The sequence below is a fragment of the Thunnus albacares genome, chromosome 7 (genome assembly GCF_914725855.1).
Source record: "Thunnus albacares chromosome 7, fThuAlb1.1, whole genome shotgun sequence".
In the NCBI taxonomy this organism is placed as follows: Eukaryota; Metazoa; Chordata; class Actinopteri; order Scombriformes; family Scombridae; genus Thunnus; species Thunnus albacares.
The window spans coordinates 2,973,372-2,996,141 of NC_058112.1; the positions used below are offsets into that span (position 1 = coordinate 2,973,372).

At 40.5% G+C, this 22,770-nt stretch overlaps 1 protein-coding gene across 1 annotated transcript in view; it reads right to left on the reverse strand.

Annotated features, from left to right (window-relative positions):
* Positions 1–22,770, reverse strand: part of zfpm1 (zinc finger protein, FOG family member 1) — a 110,050-nt gene that overhangs the window by 13,708 nt on the left and 73,572 nt on the right. Inside the window, exon 4 of the mRNA XM_044356163.1 lies at positions 14,513–14,646. Coding sequence (XP_044212098.1) covers positions 14,513–14,646 — 134 coding nt within the window. The remainder of the gene's footprint in view (positions 1–14,512; positions 14,647–22,770) is intronic.

Consider the following 22,770-nt stretch of genomic DNA (forward strand, 5'->3'; position numbering starts at 1 on the left):
ATTTTTTTTTTTTTTATTCCAGAAACTTTCCTTATCTCATATCGGCCCTGGCATAAACAAGCAGAGTCAAGTACAGTGAAACTCTCCGGCCAAGTGTAGCTCAGGATCAGATGAGACGACAGGAAGCCTCGAGGACTGAAGGATAATGTTTTTATTTAGGGGGGGGCCCGCCTCTGGACACATTGAGATTCAGGAAACACTGCAGCAGCTGCAGTCGAATGCAATTACAGTACATGCACCTACATCTACAGGCTGTGTGAAAACTCTTTGTTTTACTTTGAGAAAAGCTAAGGATTTAAGTCATATAGAGCTAACTGCAATTTAACCAAACACCACTTACAATAACTAGATAATCTACAGTGTAAACCTGCAACAAGGTAAACATGTTACTTTACACACTTTACAGTCACAAATGCACACATGGAAACCGCTTCACAACAAGATAATGAGAATCAGAGAGGCACAGGGCCAGATTACACTTGGAATGTGTGTGTGTAATTAACCAGGCCAGTGGAGACAGTAGATGCCAGAGATTTGGGGGTGAGTTAAGGAGAGCGGAGAGGCCACCGGATGGTATCAAAACCCTTTTCACTCCTCTTGGTCTGACGCCCATCTCAATGACTCAAATGGCCAGCAGTCACCCGAGAAACGTGTCCGGACACACAGTCTGACAACTTTTCAAAACAGTTTATCAGTGGATTCTATCAAAGGTAAGTAATCTATGTTGGAATGATAATTTTATAAATGTGAGAACAAAATACATAGATACACATTAAAAAAAGCTAAACTCATGCTGTAGTTGTGTGCTGGCATCTGTCCCATCAATGATGAAAAAATGGATCATTAGTCTTTTTACAGCTGTTAGGTAAGTGAGGCAAGGTATCACACTTAGTACTAAATGTATTAAAAACATTAAAGTCCCCTTCCACTCAAAAATATGTTTTTATTCTTGTTCCTTCAGTTGGATGTTGTGCTCACCTTAAATCTGAATTTAAGGTGTGTACCTACAATAAGAATTTGTGACATCACAATAACTGCAGAGGAAATCGTGATCCGATATGCAACTTACAGAAGTGTGATGTGGAAAGTTGAAGCCTCCAGTGCACAAACACTGAGAATGAACTTTACAGTGAAGAAGGAGACATCTTCTGTCCAGCAGTTAAGTTTCTATTTGCATATTCATAGATTCTACATTTTTCAATGAGGGAGAAGGTGGAGATGCCATTTTTAGGATTTTCAAGGAGGTAATTGAACTTTGTTGTGGAAAAGCCATATTAGACACAAATGATTAGTCAAACCAGAGTATGTTTTAATGTCTTCACACATGTGTATGAGGACACACAGTAACTGCCAATGGTTTGATATTATTATACTGATCTACAGGTGGCTGTAAACAGTAATGGAACAATGTAGGATTTAAAAAAATACTTTAAAAACCCCACATATTTGGTGTTAGCAAAGTAATGAGGGTTCTTCTTGGAATTAAATGCCAAGAAAGAAAATAAAATCAAACGTCTACTTCCTTTGCAACTGTCTGTCTCCAGGTAAACTTTTCTTTAGGTTTAGAAACATATATTATACAGCTGTCATGTATATACTGCAGTGAAATCAGAGCACTAATATCTTTTTGTTGGCACATATCATCAAATGTTAAATGTGAAATTATTTTGTATCCTTGCTAGAAAATTAAATGATTACTCACAAATAAAAGAACAATCAAGACAGAAAAAAGATGTGACTAATGAAACGGTCTGGTGGGCTGACGGTTTGAGACCTCTGAGTCAGACACACAGCAGCTGCTTCATGTCAGGCCATAAATCAACCCAGCAGATTTCCTTACTAATCTGAATTTTGCTGATTCTTTTCTACTTCACTAATCTTCTGTTAATGTGATTTACTTACGTTAAATATCTTGTAACTTATCGTTAAACAAACTACTGAGCCACACAGCAGACCAAACACACCGCTCTCCCCCGAAATTCATAAAAAAACATTTCCATGTATCAGATGTGTTTTCTCTACACAAGCAGCCTAAGGAGAAGACTGTAGCTGATGGGAGACTACAAGTGTCAGGACAGGATGAAGTGGACACTGACAGTTTGGAAAGGAAGAATGAAAAAGGGAGGAGAAAAGGAAATGGATGGTAAATGTTGGAGCAGCATATTATAAAAACTACAAGATCAAATAAAGATCCATTGATCCACGTAGGCGCAGGTGTTTTCAGTGCCACACCTTTCTCTTCCTCTTCGTTTGCCCTAACTATCCACCCAGCCCTCCATCTATCAGTGGGATGTCAGGCCTCCCCGGCAGAGCTCCATCTTGGTTGAGAGCGCTGCCTTAAGCCCCATCAGCCGGAGGAGAGTCTTTGAGCCGCAGTCTAAGCCCCTCGCCCGGACCCCGGTCCCCTCATGAATATTAACCAGCCCCGAGCCTGGCTTTAATCTGCCTGATCCCCGCACTGCTGCCGCCGAGACGATAGTGAATCTAATTATTTGGTCTGATATTAACCCCCCGCTCCCGCTCCCACATACCCACCCCACACACACACACACACACACACACACACACACACACACACACACCATTCCCACCCCCAACGCCCTGTCCTCACTATAGCTGCTGTAACATTCACATGTGTGTGTGTGTCAATGCAAACACACCAACTGAACTCCAGAGCCACCTTCTTTTGCCAAAGTGAGTTCACATATAACATTCACACACACACACAGAAACACACACACACACACACACCTCTCCCTCCACCAACCACCCCCCCCCCCCCACCTCCAGCGCAGCCTGCGACGCCCTCTCCTTATCAGGCCTAAAAACGCCCTCCTCCTACGCCGATAAAACTTGAATGCAAATGATGCCAGGCTGATTTCATTTCTTCATTTTCTTCCTCCATTCCCTCGTTCAGTATCAGAATGGCTCCTCACTCTCCCTCCCTCTCCCTCTCCCTCTACCTCTCTGGGGAGCCAAACACTGGTGATGATGACGACGATGATGATGATGATGATGATGGCGACGGGCAGCAGAGAACTTTCCCTAACCTCAGTGTCTAACTCTCATCTCACGTCGCCTTGTGCTATATACACACACACACACACACTTCAATTAAAGAGGAGGAAATAGAAGAAAAAAAAATATCCCTCTGCCACCCTCCTCCCCCTCACCACCACCCTACCCTGCAGATGAGCAGATTAAGATTTCTCTGTACAGCTGTCAACGGCCACAGTTTTACTGCTACCACAGGGGAATAAGTATGTTTGTATATGCAAATCACTACTGGTACATCTATGTCTCAATGGTGTATACTGTTTCACATTGTTTAATATGGTTTACACTGACCTGTAATACTCTGAACAGGACGCTCCCACAGTCATTAAATGTAAAACATGTAGATCTGTTCCAAGGGAGTAAACAAGACTACACTGTGTATAGGAAGCTTTGAAAATGAAAGAGACTAGTTCCCACACAAGTAGTCATTGTTATTAGGTTCTGTGACACATCCAGTGTCTTAAAAGCTTTTTAAAAAGGCTTTTACAAGATTGTCTTTTTCTATGGAGCTAAGATCTGGTGCTCCTTGTTAGTGGTGAAACAATTAGTGGATTGGGCTGGGTATTATGACACGGATACCACATCTATAGTTTTTTGATACCTTACTTTATCAAAAAAGAAATGTTTTCTTCTCTAAATTAATTTCTTTTTAAACAAGCTTATTTATAACACCTGATGACCTTCTGAAATGTCTCAACACTAATTTAGACTCTCTAACACTTGACTAAAATTGGCAACATTTTGACTTAGATCAGGAACAATATGATCACAAAAATAAGATCACAAAGCCGGCCATATATTTGATGCACTACGTTTAGTAGCCTTTGATACTTCACATTCAATATTCAGCTTTATTAGTAGATTGCAGATCTACCAACCAACCAGACTGACTGATACTGTTTTGTAAGGCTAATTATCGATACCAATGTCAATATTTGAGAGATTTAACAAATGTGATAAAGATATATTGGCCTGTATTAATGTTTTTTTACATAAACACAAAGTCTTGAGTTGGCTTTTTTAAAGAATTATGGTCAAGACATGATATCTTGGCTGATGTACGTCAACAGCAGTACATCTTTAGATTCAATGTGTATGTGAGTGTGTGAATTAGTTCTTGTATGAACAAGCGGTAGATATGCTCTGCTCTCTGTTTTATCATTATTATTGTATTAATCATTTTATATATTTATTTATATATTTATAACATAAATAATTTGTTGAAAAAATAATCTGGAGATTGATCAATAAAAAAAAAAAAAGTCCAATTTTCATTGATGGAAAAAAGCAGCAGTCAAGTGAAGCACAACACCTAAATGTTGCACTAAGTAATATTTGTACAATAAGGGAAGAACATAAACAGAAGTCAGGAGATTTTGCAGTTCATGGCACCTGTCAGAAAGGCTTTCTTTCACTATCAAACCTCTCCGGCATAAAGCATTTCAAATGTTTTGAGCTTCTCTAGCTGGGAATTCAATAAGCCATCCTGCTCCTCTCCTGACCTTTTCAACCATCGTTCATTCATTCACCCCTCTCACAAAATCATTCATTCAATCATCCATTTCACCCTCTTCCTCCCTTCTCCTCTTTCACTGTCTCTCCTGCGCCGCCTCCTTCCTTTTATACACCTCTTTTCTTTCTTTCTTAATCTCTGATTCTCTTCCTCTCCCCAACTCTCATTCCTACCCTTCTGTCCGCCCACCCCTCCTTCTCCATCCTATCTCTCTCTCTTTTCTCTCTCCGTCTCTCCTTCTATCTCTCCACTACAGGAAATGGTTTCTTTCCCCATCCAGGGGGTTGGAGGGGTGTACTCACTGTCCCAAACAAAGAGGTCACTGTGTGAATCCTCCAAAAATACAAAGAAGAAAAGGAAGGCAGATAAAAATCAGAAACCTACTCTCATCCGCCTCTCTCATACAAACACACACACACACACACACACACACACACACACTTTACCTCTGTTGCACTCATGCTTTGAGTTTTTCTTTCATTTCTCTAACATTCAACAGAGACACAAGATACTTTTAACACTTTACATTCTGCTCACGAGGTACAAATATTGTAAATACAGTACATGGAAGAGTGAGAGCTTATTCCCTTGTGCAGGCATGCAGGCACAGCCGCACATATCGGCACACACCTCCGAGAAGAAGAAGAAGAAGAAGAAGAAGAAGATGAAAAAAGAAAAAAAAATAGAGGGAGCCAGGTTTGATGAGCTGCATGCAAATGACATGTAAAAATATAAAACTGCGATACTTAAAACGGGGGCCGAGATAAGAGATTTGAAAATGAGGCACTCTTGGAAAGCGGGCTCCTGAACTGCCGGAGATGAGGCTCAGAGATAGAGAGGATAGAGGTTTTCCCTCTCCTCTTCTCCTCTCTTACACCTCCTCCTCCTCCTCCTCTTTCCTTCCTCCTCCACCCTGCAGAAGCCGGTGCAGATGACAGGGAGATGCAGATACCAGCCAGTCATTCCTACTGAGTGATGAACACCTCCCCCCCCTCTCTCTCCTGTCTAACCCTCCTCTTTCACGTTTGTCTCACCTCTCTTCCAGCTCTCTTTCTTTCTCATATTTCTTTTTGTCTCACATGTTTTGTTTCAGTTGATGGACCTTTCCCTCTTTTCTCTTCGGGTCTCTTTTGTTCCTCTTTCTCTCTGGCCTGGCTGGCCGGATTTCTGTCGATCAGTATTTTATCTTTCTTGGCCGTTTTCTCTCTCCTCTTTCCAATCATTCCTCCTCTCTCTCTCTCTCTTCCTCTGTCTCTCTCTCTCTCTCTCTCTGGGTGATAGGCTCCTCTGTCAGGGCCAGATTGACTGAGAGACAGACAGCTACTGTCATGATGTGGGCAAGTTATACGACAGGTGAAGGTAGAGGTATAGCCTATATAGAGCGCACAGATTAAATCACCGCAGATAAAGGCTAGCTCTCCTTAGGGGCAACATTATGAGGCAATACGTCCATCAGCAGAGGGATGATGAGGCTTTTGCTGCTAGAAAAGAATTTGAGTCCATGTTTAAAGTCAAATGGCATCTTGAGATTCTGTATTGGTGAGCATGGTATAATTTTGAGTAGGATTTGATCAAATCGTTCAGGGATTGATTTGATTGCTACAAAGTGGGCATGACTAAAGGCTGGAAAACAAATTAGTTATTACAAAATGTCTTACGACCATCGCTGAAGGTAAAAATGTTTATGCGTTTTTATGTGGTAACTGATGGAAGTAGTTTTAATGTAAGAATGAAAAAGAGATCTTAAAAGACCAGTGTGTAGGATTTAGTGGCATCTAGCAGTGAGGTTGCAGATTTCAACAAACTGAATACCCTTCTCCTCCCCTTCCAAGCCTGTAGGAGAACATACTGTGGCCGTGAAACACACAAAAAATGTGAAAGGCCCTCTTTAGAGCCAGAGTTTGGTTTGTCTGTTCTGGGCTACTGTAGAAAAATGGCGGTGCAACATGGCGGCCTCAGTGGAAGAGGACCTGCTTCCTATAGATATAAAGAACTCATTCTAAGGTAAGGAAAACACAATGATTCTTATTGTCAGGTGATTTTACACTAATTCAAACATACTTATGAATATTACATTCCATTTCTGCTGAGTCTGTTCTGCTAGATGCCACTAAACTCTACACACTGGTCCTTTAAAGGAGGGGTTCAAACATAGCATATTTTCTCACCTTCATACACCTGGCCAATCACTGTGTGAAGTGTTTATCAGATTGTCAGTTTCAGAAACAAAAATTTTTGGAAAAATTATTGAGCATTAAGCCTAGCAAGTGCACCATAGGAATCAAACACTGTATAATGGGCTTTTCTTTTTAATATAATGCTCATAGGTAAAACAATCTCTGCAAGGTTTCTGCATATGCACATGTATCATCTTAGTAACCTTAACTTTAACTCATCCAACACCTAAACCATCTCCATGACAACTGAGAAACATCTGCTCAGGCAGACAACAAAGATTCAGACAGTAAGTAAGTTGGACCTGTTGTGTCCAGAAGCCAAAACTTGGGTAAATTTGGGTGAAGTCTAAAATATTTAGAGTTATGGTTAGAGGTGGAGGGGGCCGGGAGTGGGGTTATTTGTTTCTCTTTTTAAACTTGTCAAAAGTTAAGGAATGTAGAGCTGCAACAATTAGTAGAATAACTGATTAGATGATTCTTGATTAATCATTTGAGCTATTTTTAAGAAAATTGCCAAAAATCTCTAGTTCCAGCTTCTTAAATGTGATTATTTTCTGGTTTCTTTCATCCTCTATAGCAGTAAACTGAATATCTTTAGGTTGTGTGGACTGTTGGTTGTGTATCTTGGGCTTCTGGTAACAGTGATAGACATTTTTTTTACCATTTTATAGACCAAGCTAATTGAGAAAACAATCAACAGCACTCTGTCAGTCATTTTGAAGGGGAAAGACACAGATGTAGCAGACACAGATTTCCTCATGTGCTCTGTCAATGACTCTAAATACTGCTGTTCCCAGGGGTTAACCCTAACCCTAGCCCGAAAATAATATTTTTTTCTCCAGATGACATTAATTACATATTAATGTTTTGAGAAGAATTAATTTAACATTTTGCTATGATGGTTGTTTCTTACCGTAGTTTATTCTTGGGGTCTTGGGAGTTAATGTGATGGAAGGGTCCAAATCCAATTTCATTGTATACATTTATACATGCGTGTCCAAATGCAAGGAGTAAACAAATTTATTAAAAAAAAAAAGAAAGGAGATTAAAAGGAGATTTTATATAAAAATACTCAAAAAGGCTTTTTTTTGGACATTTATATGATGGCAGAACAATTCATGCAGGTACAGAAGACACAACTTGGTAAATGTGTTTTCTGTCACCGTCTTTAAAAGGGGAAACTTTTTCCTCAGTTCTTTTAGACAACACTGATGTATCGCGTTCTTCTGGGGGGCATTACAGACGGTGTCTCAACACTCACCGTAATCATCGATTTGTTCTGAAGGAGCATCATTTTAATTAACATTCTAATTTGATGGGCGGAGGAAACAGAGAAACAGAGAGGCAGAGAAACACTGTTGATGAGTCCAGATAAAATATAAAGATCGGAATCAGGATGTAAACAAACTGGCTCAGTCAACACACACACAAAAAAAAAAAGAAAACAGCTCGAGAGAGAATAAGGAGGAGACGGTGATCACCTTCACTCGTCCTTCCAGGGGGAGTGAGGGAACGAGGAAGTGGAGAGGAGAGTAGAGGAGGTAGAGGGGAGGAGAGATAGGGAGTGAGAAGAGACTACCCAAAAAGTGTTTGAAAAGCCGTGGGTGGCGCGCCTTATCGCCCCAGTTCTCCTGGAGAGATTATTGGGGGATTAGTGCGAATGCTTGTTTCTAAAACATGATGAAAAGACGTTCGGCGCGTGATAACGCTTTGAACTCCCCTACTCTGCTCCTTCTAGGATCGTGCCTTCAGGCTGCCTTTCCAGGAAAGACAGGATTGGGGTGGGGTGAACTGCTGGGTGCTACTGAAGGAGGGAGAACAATAGCAACGATGTTGTAAGTGGGAGTTTCTCCTGTGGTAGTGTTAAGACTTCGCTTTGGACATCTGTCCTTTGGTAAGATGCAACAGATGCAACAAACTCAATGTTTGCCAACATTTCAGCATCATCCCTATTTCACCTACACCGCATCCTTCATCTCAGCTGAAATTTCACAACAATCCTGCAACTTCGGTCCAATCACATGCACTCGCCCTATCAGTTAATTAAAGCAGGATCCAATCAGAAGGAGAGGAGATATAATATCAGATTTGTTATATGCGATCCAATCAGAGGAGCAGCGGTGGCGTGCTCACTCCTGGGTTGCCATGGGAGGCTCACCGAGGAGGACCTGGTTGCTCACTCAACCAAAAACTGTGAGGAATCAGCAGCCAGCTGATCAGTTGATCAGTAAACATTATTATACCCTGTTCTAAAGTCCAACAGCCATATCAGCCAGAATATATTTAAATAGATAAATGGTTTTACGCCTCTTTCTCAAGAGATGCAAATGGCAGGATTTCCATATGACACAGGCCAGTTAACACGCTGCTAATCTAATGAAGGAGATCTGTTGAAGGGAGAGTGAGGACTGGATCTCATGTGCCTCTCTCTCTCTCTCTCTCTCTCTCTCTCTCTCTCTCTCTCTGCCCCACCCTGATTTCTCAGAACTGACAAACTTCCCCCCACCCACACCACAACACACACACACACACACACACACACGCTATGACAACATCAAAGACATATAAGTGTATAATATTTCAGATGAAAAAATAAAAGCCATTGAGCTTCATATATCTCTGTGGGCATGTGTATGTGTTGCATGAGCGGGTGTACACTTGTGCATATCCAAAATGCTTCCCGATCTAGTTGTGTTGCTGAGTAGGCCTCATATTAAACTGATAGCTTATCTGTCCGGGCCAAATAAGAAGCAAATTTGTCGAGAGAGAAGTTGAGAGAGAGAGAGGGCGATGCTGGAAGGGGCAGCGCTGCCAAGTGGGCCATACCAATCTCTCCCATAGATTTGGGGGGGGGGGGGGGTCGGGGGGGGGCAAGCCTGAGGACTGAGGAAGACAGGTGGTATGAATAAGATTGAAGTGAGGAAGGAGAGACAGCTGGGAAAGATCTAGGGGCAAAAAATACAAAAAATACATTTCCACATATTGAAGTGAGGGAATGTTGAAAGCGTGCTCAAAGCAGAAGATGGACCTTAGAAGGAAATCAACATAGGATGACCGATGTCCAGGCACAAAGAAAATCTTTAGCTGGAGATAATAAAAATGGATATTCATGGATAGTTTCTTTCAAAAGGTACTTTTGTATGGGCTTGAGGTATGCACTGTAAACCCATGACATCAGACTTTTTCCACTTTCTATTAGATATTCTGTTTGGATCATTTCACACAAACTTAAAGCTCCCTTCCACTTAAAAATGTGTTTTTCTTTTTGTTCCATCAGTTGGATGTTTTTTTTCTTCTCTGTGCAGAAAGATGATGGTGATGGTGATGGTGATGTGGAAATTTGAAGCCTCCAGTGTACAAACATAGAGAATGGACTTCTGAACAATATTTGCATATTCGCATATTTGCATATTCATAGATTCTGTGTTTTTCAATGAGGGAGCATGTGTCATTTTAAGATTTTGAAAACCATGTCAGAGTATTGTCTCATAACATGTCCGGAGGGGATATTTAAAATAATTTTGAATTTTCCCCCCATTTGTTTTTTCATCAGTCCCTGTTGATCTAGCTGATGGTTTATGTTGTTATGATGTTATTAACATCTACTGTATGATCAATAGGAGTCATCACAGAATGGAGGGGTTATGGGTGAAGGAGTTAAGTCCTTCACTGTCTTTTGAGAATGTGTGTAATAATTCTAAAATGAAGTATAAAATGAGGTGATTCAATATATGATATCAATATGTTAAAAGGAAGAGATCTAAATGACTCTGATTATGGTCTCACTCAGTGGTTTGATGAGTGTGAAAGTGATGTCAGCTGTATGACAGGAAAGCCATTTTAACACATGTAATAGATGCTCAGTGTTTGTCCAGATAGCATCATAGATGTGTTCCTGCATTCAACTCAATGATCATTTCTGAGGCCGATTCAATTCGACTTTTATGTGCTTATGTGTTAATTCTCAATGTATGTGCACTGGAGGCTTCAAGTTTCCACATCACACTTGTGTAAATAGCATAGTGGACCATGATTGGCTCTAAGCTACTTGGGATGTCACAAATGCTCCTCATAGGCCCGCCCCTTAAAACCAGATTTTCAGTGAACACTAAGAAACTTTCTACTTTCAGCAGATGAAGGTGAAAACAGGTTTCTAGTGTCAAACTCTGCACAGACATCATTCAGCACAGTGAAGCTCAAACATCTAACTGTAGGAACAGGAAGAAAAAACATATTTTTGAGTGGAGGGGGACTTTAATGTTTGTATGTATTGTATAATTTCCTGTTAGTATAAAAGTATGTAATCATGTGCAGATATTGTACAAAGCACTATCCTTAAAAATGCTGTCATTGAAGGTATTCTGGGACTTAGGCTTGAAAGATTAGTATAGTGTGTACTGTATACAGTCAGTATTTAGTATAGAAGTGACACAGCATCTACCTGGGATAAACCCTAACCCCCTACTGCTCCAGTAGGACATGACACTGGCCAGCAGATCCTGAAACTGCATGTGCAAATAAATTTGTGTTTGGCTAAAGTACCTCTTTTTGTATTTAAACAATATATTTTTTTTATTTTGAAGTAACAGTGCCTACTAGTGTATTCAAATAAAAATCTTGGTAAAGTGAGCTCATCCTTAACATCCGCTGTGTTTTTGGAACCCTTCAAATAACCAATCAAGGAGCAATCATGCAGCGTGAGGCTCTGGCTTTAGCAGCGTGCCAGGAGATGAGTAGATTTCTCCTCTCCAACACATTGAGGAGGATAGCCCTGACCCCTGCTGACCCACGAGGGAGGGAGGGAGGGAGGGAGGGAGGGATGGAGGGATGGATAGAGGAGAGGGAGGATGTGGAGTGACAGGGGGAGAAACACAGAAGGAGGAATGTGAGATTACAGCCACTATCTCCAGCAGATACTGAAGGTCCGTCTCCTCAATCCTTCAGCCCACAGATGGGGGAGGGTGGGGGGGGGGGGGGGGGGGAGAAAATGAGGAAGAAGAGAGAAAATGGGTATTAAGAATCAGAATGAGATGCTTTCCATATGAATGCAAAGCCTTTAAAAGAACAGATGGACTTTACAGTTTAGAGGAGGAACAGGACGGTATAGGCAGCGGAAGGGAGGGGAAGAACAAAAGGTGATGGGTGAGTGTGTGTGTGTGTGTGTGCGCGCGAGCGGGTGCTCGTGCATTGACTCACACTCACACACAAATACACATGCAGACATCTATCTGTACACTCAGAACCTCACTGATAATAAACGAAATCTTAGAAATGAGAGCCTATCAAGCAGGAATCAATCACTGGGGTTTGTTGTCCAGGAGGATGGCGCCATGCGGAGATAAAAGACAGGCGGACGTCTGGGTAGGGCTGGGAGGAGAGGAGGAGAAGAAGAGGGGAGAGGATGGAACGGAAAAGGAGAGGAGAGGAGAAGGGAGGGGAGGGGAGGAGAGGAAGGGAGAAGAGAGGAGAGGAGAGGAGGGGAGAGGAAAAGAAAGGAAAGGAAAAGAAAGGAAAGGAAAGGAAAAGTTGGAAGAGGAGAGGGAGAGGAGAGGAGAGGAGAGGAGAGGAGAGGAGAGGAGAGGAGAGGAGAGGAGAGGAGAGGAGAGGAGAGGAGGTATGTGAGGCATGAATTCTGCATGAAACTGGGCTTTGCTGGACTGGTTGTGAACTCAATGTGAACTGGTCTAGATCCAGACATGAACTGATTGAACTGTGCTGAGCCGGACTAAAATTTACTGAACTACATTTGGCGTCTGGAGTCAAAAATAACTGAGGATAAGACAAAGAAAGCCAGGTATAGCAAGGTAGAATTACAGAAATTCGGTAGGAATGCGTGTGACTGACCCTGTGCGTGTGTGCGTGTGTGTGTGTGTTTGTGCATTTGTCCGAGTTTGTGCTCCGTGCCAGGAAGCCTCTCCCAGCATCAGTATCATATGATTAGATGGACTTGCACATGATGCACAAACCCAGCCTCTGATAGGACTCCATCCGGTCCCACACACTGTTCCCAAGGAACACACACACACACACACACATAAAGATACACACAGCTGTTTTCATTTCCAACCACTGTCACACACGTACGTGATAAGGTGTTTACTCATTGTCTCTCTTTGTTATCCGACCATCCGACCTCTGACCTTTCCAACTGAAATCATGTCAGTCAGTTGAGGTCTCACTTCAGCATGGAGCTCAACATCAGCACGGTCTACTCTCCTCTCAGTGTTAGCATATACTGCTATAAGTCTAATAATATATTGTAATATAATCATATTATTATTAATATAAAGCTTCCCACTCTAAGTACATTTATTGGTTTGTCTTTCTTTACTGCTGCAGGTTACAATTATTCTCACTATCAATTCATCTGCTGAATTTTTTTTCACCATTTAAAATAAATGATTCATCCACTTAACCAACCTAAAAAGCTAGTATACATTTTATAATAATACAAATCAAAAATAACTAAAACTATACAACTATTTTCATGCTTTATTAATCTGTCAACTAGTTTTTTGAACAATGAATACATCGTTTAGTCCAAATGCTATTTCACAGAGCCCAAGGTGACGTCTTCAGATGCTTGATACATGACATGAATTATCAAAAAGCATCCTAAACTTATCTTATAAATGATCTTATTGTCAGTTCAATTGTCAGCCTACAAGTGTTCTAAAATACCCAGTAATGTAAACTTGTGACCGCTCTTATTGAAAGCATTTACAGTCCAAACAAGCTTTGTACATGGACTGCTTACAATGAGCAGTGTGCTCTGACTGTCAGCCTCACCTGTCACTGCACTGACTTTGAGATAATAACAATAATACTAATACTAATAATAATAATAATAATAACAATAGGTAGATAATCCTGGACCAAACGCTCAGCTCATCCACAGAGTCACAAGGTAGCTTCCTTTAATGACGGCTCTGTATCTAACAGGAATCTCACTACAAAGGCGCAGCAGATTCATAATGGAGAATAATATATTACTATGCTTTAAAGATGTGTCATTTTCTGATTGGGTCATCTGTACAACTTAACGAGGATTGTTATGGTGATGCTTCCTTCTGATCTATCTCATGTTCAGTTCAGCAACAACTAGCCACACAAGTGTTATTATCAGAAGGAGAGCACACATTATACATGTTTTAAAATCTTGACACTGGTTGTCTGTCAGTTTTTGTGCTGATTTGAAAATTCTTGTTTTGAAAATTTATAAAACACTTTGTGCTCTTGCACTTTATCTGTCATGCTTGCAATATAAACTAGAAAGGCACCTCTGGTCCTCTGGCACGAGCCTTTTAATTGAACTTTTGGTGAGGTAGGTTTTTACGATTCTTGCTCCGAGCTGTTGAAACAGGCTGCCTGAGGATCTGAGAGCTGCTCAAAGCATTGAAACCTACCTTTTCAGCTTGGCTTTTGGATAAAAAAAAATGTTATTTTATATTTTTATTTCTTTTCTTGTTTAAGATGTTTTAATTTTCTTTTATCCATTTAAATTTTTAACTGTCTTATCAATTTTATTCTCATGAAATTAAGATTGTGGCTTAATTTGATTAATCCTACTAGACAAACATCTCTATTTTTTTTTTTTTATTGTTGCTTAGATGTTGCTTTGGAATGCTTCAACTCCATTTAATTGCTAATTTATTGTATTAAAAACATACATTTGGTTAAGGTTTACTTAAAGGTATAATAAGTGAACAGTTACAAATTAGTCTTGGTAACAATGGTGATAGAACCTCCGTGTTAGAGCCCTTACCTCTGTCTCCTGATCATCTGTGCTGCCCTCTGATTGGAGCATTCCTGGGTAGGGGCCCCATGTTGTGTCTGGATGTAGGTCCCTGCGAGCCACCACCCTGCTCTCACTGCCTTCTTCATTCAACTCCAGGTCATCTGGTGGAGGGAAGAGAGGAAGTGAGAGTTAAATATATCAGCACTTTGAAGCGTGTAGCCGATCCGTATCATTAAACATCAGATATCAGTCAGGCAGCGTCATTGATGACAAATGTGATGAAGAAACTGTTTCACACTTTATATGTTCAAATATATCATTTCTGCTTCACCTTCAACTTTCCTGTAGAAGTATAATTTTACTGGTAAGGTTTTTATGGAGAGTTCAGAAATCTTGTCTTTTTGGGAGCTTTCTTGGCATCAACATTTAAAAATACTGAGTACATACATAGAGTACATATTCAAAACATCAGTACTGGCCTTCAAAAATCCCTTCTGGTTCAAACACACCGATAGTACTGAGCAGAGACCATATGACAGGCAAAGAAAAAAAAAAACAACAATCAAAAGCAGCATATGGCTTGAACTTGACCCGAACCCTTGTAGCAGCAGCAGCGACTCGGACACAAAGCGGCAGCGGCTCAACAGCAGGGGGAGTTTGATACAAGCTGAGCACTTTCTGTCCTGGCCCGGTTCAAACAGGGGAAACTTCTTGTGCACTTCCTCAAAGTGATAACTGTAGAAGGATGGCAGTGACGGCTGTGGTCTGAGCCTGCTGCAGCCCAGATAGAGCCAGATAGCCGGCAGGCATGGGGGACTGAGCCATCTATTTAAAAACTTTAGACAGCTTGGTCTGCAGGAGAAGAGGCCGTTTGTAGTTTAGAGAACTCTCACTGCACATCTGAGGATTAATGAACAAGTTTGAGCAATACTGGTGAGTGTTGCAGCAGAAACTCCAGTGACTGACTGGATGGGATTAATGCCAACTGCTCTGCCTCAGGCTCTGCTTCTGGAGAAGCTTTCTCATTATGACCATCTACCTCTCTCTCTGATCAAAACACATACAGAATCTGCCTCCCCCTCTTCTCCTTACACTGCCTCCCCCTCCTCTCACCCACACCCCCCCCCCCCCCCCACCCGTCCTCATCTCGTCCATGGTTCAGCCAACTGTTTCGGGGGGTCGGTCTAAAGTGGCGGGCCTGATAAGAGTGTTTGTCTAACACTCTCCATGTCAAAACACTCATCTATCTTCTCTGTATCTATCCCCACCAGAGAACAACGGACAGACGCTGATAAAATGGCTTTCCCACAGCCAGTGGGGGGGTGGAGGTGGAGGTGTTGGGGAGGGGAGTGGGTTGGGGTTATGGAGGGGAGGAGGGAGCAGGAAGAAGCGTGGTTTGAGGGACGAAAGCGCACAGAGAAGACGTTAATTTAATAAAAAGGCATCCTTAAGAGCGAAACAGCAGTTATAAAGATTGTTTCGCTGTCAGGACCGCTGTGGCAAAGTCACACAGGAAGTGGTACGTTTCTCTTAACTCACAGCTCAAAGCTGCATCGACACTCTGCACAATATAATGAACACCCAGGTCAAATGTTCAGACAACGATCACGTTTTAGGGAAAGAAGTGACCTGATAGTACGTATTATTCGGATCAAGCGCTCAGGAACAGGTCATGGTATATCTCCCACTGTAGCCAGCCCTACTTTTTCATTCTCTTGCCCCGATGCACATGAGAGCGTGACACTGATGCCAGATGCAACAGGAGCTGACCTGAACTGCTGTGCTTGGGTCAGGTTGGGCTGAATTTTTTATTGAATGACTCAGGTTTTGGGTGGAGCTCAATTTCACAAATATTGTTGAGGGTAACCTACAGTATTAGCGCTTCTTTGTTAGAATACATCAAATTAAAAAGCAGATATCCAGGAAATCTCTTTGACACATGAGAGCTGTTGGGTTCTGTTGGGGTTTGGACACAAATGTTCCAGATTTGAGTGTCAGATTTCAGTCCCAGTTCAAGCGCCAACCCAAACATGACACCTCAGACAGTCTAACCTGCTGCCTGCAGAGTCTGAAGTCCAGCGTCTGTCCAGCCAGTATCCTATCTCCTATCTCAGTTTGGCCACTCTGACCCTCCTTATCTCAGCACTCCATCAATGTCCAGTCTGCCTCTGTGCTATTGGCTGATCCTCGCCACATGGGAGTCTTATCAGCCTGACCAGCTCCGTTGACCCTCATTGTGAAACTGCAAGGATTTGACCTCAGTGAGCCAACACAGATATTAACTTATAAACAAGCACGACACAAGCATTAGTTTGTCAATTATTAAGGCTGGACACATGTTATCCTATTCCTTTCATGACCTATGGAGCTATATCCCTTCATGTCAGCATACCTTTAGGTACATCACACAGGTCATTAGTTGTTTTGGCCGAGGCAAGGCTGACCTGAATATCCACACTGAGTTTCAAAGGAGTCTTTTAGTGTGATCTTGATGTGCAGACAACTAATCTGGAGAATACACAAAGAATGCTATTGCAATAGTCCAGTCTGGATGTGGTATCAATCAGTGAGTGTATTTCCATCCACCTGTTTTTATGCACATTTTCAATTTGCGTCTAAAAAAAACCTGGGTGGAAATACTGGTAATTTTCAAAAAAGCTGAAATATCTTTAAAGCTTGGCTAAGGTGGAAAAGTTTGTGTACTGAGGAGACTGTAACCTTCCTCAAAGTTTTACGTGAAACAAACATAAATGCCATATTTCCATCATGTTTTCCACATAGTTTTCATTTGTTTGAGGTTTGACTTATAAAGACATCGTCTCGTTGTGTTCTCTTCTTCTGCGATGGTTTAATGGCACCGGACTGTAGAATTAGCGCCACCAACTGTTTATCTTGATGCGTCCGGCTTTTAATATTCACATATCAGATGTGAAGAAAAACACATATTAATTTGTATTTTCTAAATCTGTTTCTGTCAGCACTATCACGTTTTCTTCATCTGTTCTTCTTTTTCTTTTGATTTGCCAACTTTTTCATCATAGCCAAGTTCAATATTTTGTGTTTTTTCAGATTCTGGCCTTGAAAGAAATCTGAGAAATCAAACAGGTGGATGGAAATATACTTAATAATAAGCGAAAGGAAGGAAGAACAATGTGACCACCAAACATAGACTGTATAATGATATGAGCAGTATTCCATTAACAGTTTCCAGACTATTTGGATCAGCGCCAGTCAAGCTGTACATTACTAGTACTTTAATTAGCAAATAAAGCTGCACTGACACCAATACTATAACAACATACCCCTTGGATAGGATAAACTGTTTTAGGGTTAGTTACTGTCAATATCTGACGTACTTTCTATTTTATAACTAACACTCATCAAGAAAATGTACATATACAGTATGTGAATGCAAATGATGGAGTGTAACCAGTTAATTAAAGGCGGCATCAGTGACTGTAGATTAAGTCGTTGTCAGGGAGTCTGCTTAATAAAACGCCACCATCCAATGGTTGTGAAAAAGTGCTATCGGTGCACCTCCACTAATGAGTGCTGCTTGCTAATCCCAGCAGGTTAGCTGTGTTCACAGGGGTAACATGAGGCCTCCAACAATCCTAATCCCTGTTAATTACCCCTCCTGCTCACCGCAGACCTGCTGAAGAACCCAGTGCTCCTTATCAATATGGCTGCTACTACCCTCACTGCTCTGTATGATACTACCCCCATCAGCGCTATACACTGTATGTGTAGCACGCGCACACACACACACAAACACACGACTCTTTCTGTTATTACTAGAAGACCCATTCCCAAAAATACAGGGCTAGATGGGCTTGTTATCAATATCAACCAGCTCCACAGTATCCACACTGCTTTACTCATTTAGCTCTGACACACACACACACACACACTCTCTCTCTCTCTCTCTCTCAAGCACACAAAACACACACATCCACAAGATGACACGTTGACACACTCCCTGTCACCACACACACACACACACACACACACACACACACACACACACACACACACACACACACACACACAAAGCCTTATCAATACGGACGCTTCAGCAGCCACTGGGGCGTCCAGGCCTCTTTGATGAACCAACACAATAAAACAATCAGTCCGTCATTAATGAAATGACTAACGCAATTAACCGATGAGTGGGGGTGTGTGTGTGTGAGAGAGAGAGAGGGACAGAGAGAGAGAGGAGACCAGAATAATGTTGATGATGATGTTACAGGATTTTCAGATCTGCACCTTTTCTTTGTGTCATTTGTTTTGCCAGTTTAAGGATTATTCCGTCCTTAAATGACTGATTCCTGTCAATAGAAATTACACAGAGCAGATTTACTGATTCGATCCATTACTGAAGGATTATTGGGTTCATGACTCTGACACTGACATAAAATATAAACATACATATTTAAATGACAGCTCGTGGAAAAATATGACACTATTGCTGATGTCATGGCTGGAGATTATCTATGAGGTTCACACATATCACACAAATCACACAATTGGGACTATTCAGTAGAAGGACAGTAAAGATTCACCCCCCCCCCCCCCCCCCCCTCATCAAAAAGTCACATGGGTCAGGGGAACTGGCATGTGGTCTGTGAAATGGGTTGATTCTCAACTATTTTGTAAGACTTTAAAACTTTAAACAACTCCGAAAAGGCACTTCCTTTATCTCTGCAGTCACTCTGTGTGATTGAATAGAGCTAAAACTGTTAGTTTGTCCTCAGCGTCCCAGAACTTTGACAGATTCTTTATGGGTATATACTTAAATTTTTACCACTGTGGTACTTTCAAGGTACCAAATTAACTTTATTTGTATAGCACCTTTCATACAAAAAAATACAGCTCAAAGTGTTTTACAACAAAAGAAATTATATCCACCAAGTGCTTCACACCAAAGATGACATAAAAGACATAAAATGAGCATAAAAACATGTAAACGTGCATAAGATGGAAAAAAAAACCCTTTTGATAATGCTAATAAACAAGATAAAGTGAAAATACAATACATAGAACGTGTACTTCAGTGGTTGTAATTTGATACTTAATAAGCAAAAACTCAGACAGTATTTCACCATGTGTACACAATCTGTAAATCAGCACCTAGGTCTCTGAAGCCATAAGCATAACAGAAACTCCCTTTTCCCAACAGACACAGACCACTGACCTCAGCACCCATGTAACATGAGATGGAAAATAAAACCCATTTGATAATAAAATATCAACTAAAATAAAAGTGAAACTAAAATACATAGAATGTGTAACATAAGATGGAAGATACTTAAATAGAATACATACTGAAGAATAATAATAATAAAGTAAAATAAAAAAGTTAAAACATAGAATACATAAGATGTATAAAATCAAGTAAAATTCAACATTTTAATAGAAGTGCAGTAGTGCATACATGTGAAGCTGACTGAGAGAAAAAAAATAAGAATCATTGTGTTATCATTACCTTAGAATGAGCCCTTTATATCTACATAGGGAGCGGGTCCCCTACCACAGAGCCCGCCATATTGCACCACCATGTTTCTACAGTAGCCCAGAACAGACAAACCAAACACTGGCTCTAGAGAGGGCCTTTTGCGATATTTGCGAGTATCGCGGCCGCCGTAGGTTCTCCTACATACTTGGAAGGGGAGGGGGAGGGCAGGGGTATTCAGTTGGTTGCGATCTACAACCCCACTGCTGGATGCCACTAAATCCTACACACTGTCAGGAGCTTTTTAAACCCAAAAGGCAAATATCCCTAAAACATAACATGGGATTGTATATCAACACATTGTATACGATTAACCACTGATTCATTTGTGAATAATGCCAAGTTTGCAAAGTTGATGGATATCTTGATAAAGTTACTGGATGGACATGCTCAATTCTGTAAAAGGTCAGTGAATGTAACACTGCATCATAGCTTACTGATGAGTTGATCTTTCATGTTTCAGAGAGATAAAGCTTGAAAAGTAGCACATGAATGAAACACACGCCCAGAAAGATACGTCCGCTAAAAGTTAAGGAATTGGGTTGTAACCGTTTAAATTATAGTGAAAGGTCACTTTCATAATTAAGTCATAATTGCTAAATATTTATATTATCAACTAAAAGAATGATTGAAGATGTCCACTTAACATGCAGCCCTTTTGGAAATAACATGAGGGACAAAAATGTTATTCCATCCTTAATCATGCAGATTAATTGTTGCGTTCTAAGATGATACATCTCCAGGTAACTTGGAAGGAAAATTAATTAAACTTGCAGGTGGGCTGTTATCTCAACTGATATGTCATATTATTAATGAATGCTAGTAGGAACTGTCCAAAACTTTGGAAAGAATCCAAAACTAGACCCTCACCGAAAGACAGAAAAGATGATTTTCTGGCTCTAACTGTAGGCCTTTTAAGAATCTCTCACTTTTTGTTATTGGGTATCAGAAGTTTGTTTTCAGTCCAATCTTATTTATTGTAGTGAGAATGGTTTCCAAGGACTCATTTTTATCTTTACAAATAGACATTTTTCTGGGAGAGCCCAGTTTTTGTTTTAGCTATATCTTTTGTGTGAGTACTTCTTTGACAGCAAATTTAAGTTATGTGGAGTCCCACATGGAAGTAACTTGGGCCCAGTTTTATTTTATTTTCTTAAAATCATTTTTCAGTATTTTGTCCAAAATGCTGTTATACTGTATGTATGTGAACGACTTAACTTTTTTCTATACTGTACATTACACAACATAGATATGAGATAAAATACTGTAGGTACTGACTAATTCTTGAAATTAGCATAAATTCAATGCTTTGTTTTTGGTAGTGTTCTTGCATTGCCTCTCAGTTGCTCTGTCAAGTCACTGTAGGTAACATTTTGTCTTTGTCAGATCACATTAATCCTACTGATGGTAGACATCATTGTAAAATGAATATTTTTAGGTGTTGGACTTTTGGTTGTACAAACCAAGCAAAATGAAGACAAAATATGACAGCTGACAGTTTTCTGACATTTTATAGACCAAAAGCTTGATTGAAACATATAACAGACTGATTAATCGATAATGAAAATTATCGTTGGTTGAAGCAGTAGTTCATTTGTCAAATAAAACAGAAAGAAAGACCATTTTGGCTTACCAGGCCTACGTTTATGTTTGAGGTAAGTAAAACTTTCTGTTTAGGTTTAATACACACAAGTTGTACAGCTGTCTGCAGAAATACCTGTTTTTAAGGCCTTTTTATTGAACACCTTTTCATTCCTGAAGTCAGACTTCAAGTTACATTACTAACCACTATGCATTATGTTCTTTATTCATTTTGAGAAGAATAAAACAAAGAATTCAGTCTAACACTGTGTAGCCTCAGTGTGCAGGGAGTTACATATGCAAAAACCAAGCATCGAGGCATTATATGTTGTCATCAAATGAGAACAAGCATCCTTAACAACAACCTGCCTGATTGGATATCAATGAGGAATGAGGGGGGAAAAAAAGAGAAAGGTGTAACCCAACACTGATGTTCTCCTCTATCCGGCCTAATTGATTTTTAAAAAAAAGACTATTGTTGATATCAAATGAGCACATCGCGGCGGAGCTATTGATTTTTTGACACCGTACAACAGGAAATCTTTATCTGCGTGCTACTCCGACCCCACACTAATAGGTGGGGTTTAACCTCTGCTGAATGACAAATCCCAACGCCTCTCTCTCCTGTTCTCCCTCTAGTTCTCATGGGAAACACAGGACAAATAATGCAGTTCTGGCATTATTAGGAAAGATGAGGGCCTGTATTGTATGTTTACATGATGTCAAATCCAATTCTATCTGTCTGTATACAAGGGCTTTCTCCTGAAAACACTCAACACATTACAAATCCCCACACTTACATATTCAATTATGCACTTTATTTAATGATCACAGAAGGGATATGGGACCATGTAGCACCAAAGTGAAAGAAGATATTACAAAGTAATGTGTTTCATATAAACACATGCAGTAATGTGTAAAAACTATTGACATTGCTACTATATATTATGAACTACTACATACTATAGACGTATAGACATTTGTAATTTCTTTCCTCAAATTAACAGTGGTACCCTTAAATTACTTCATTTGTTCTCTTTATGAAAAAGATTGATTCCATTTGTCCTTGTCCCAGTTTTGATGTTACACTGGAGACCAATCAACACTCCTGCCGGTCAACATTGGTTGCCAGTTGCACAAATTGAATTCTGTAATGCTATGCAACAAAAACTGCTAAAAAAAAAAAAAGCCA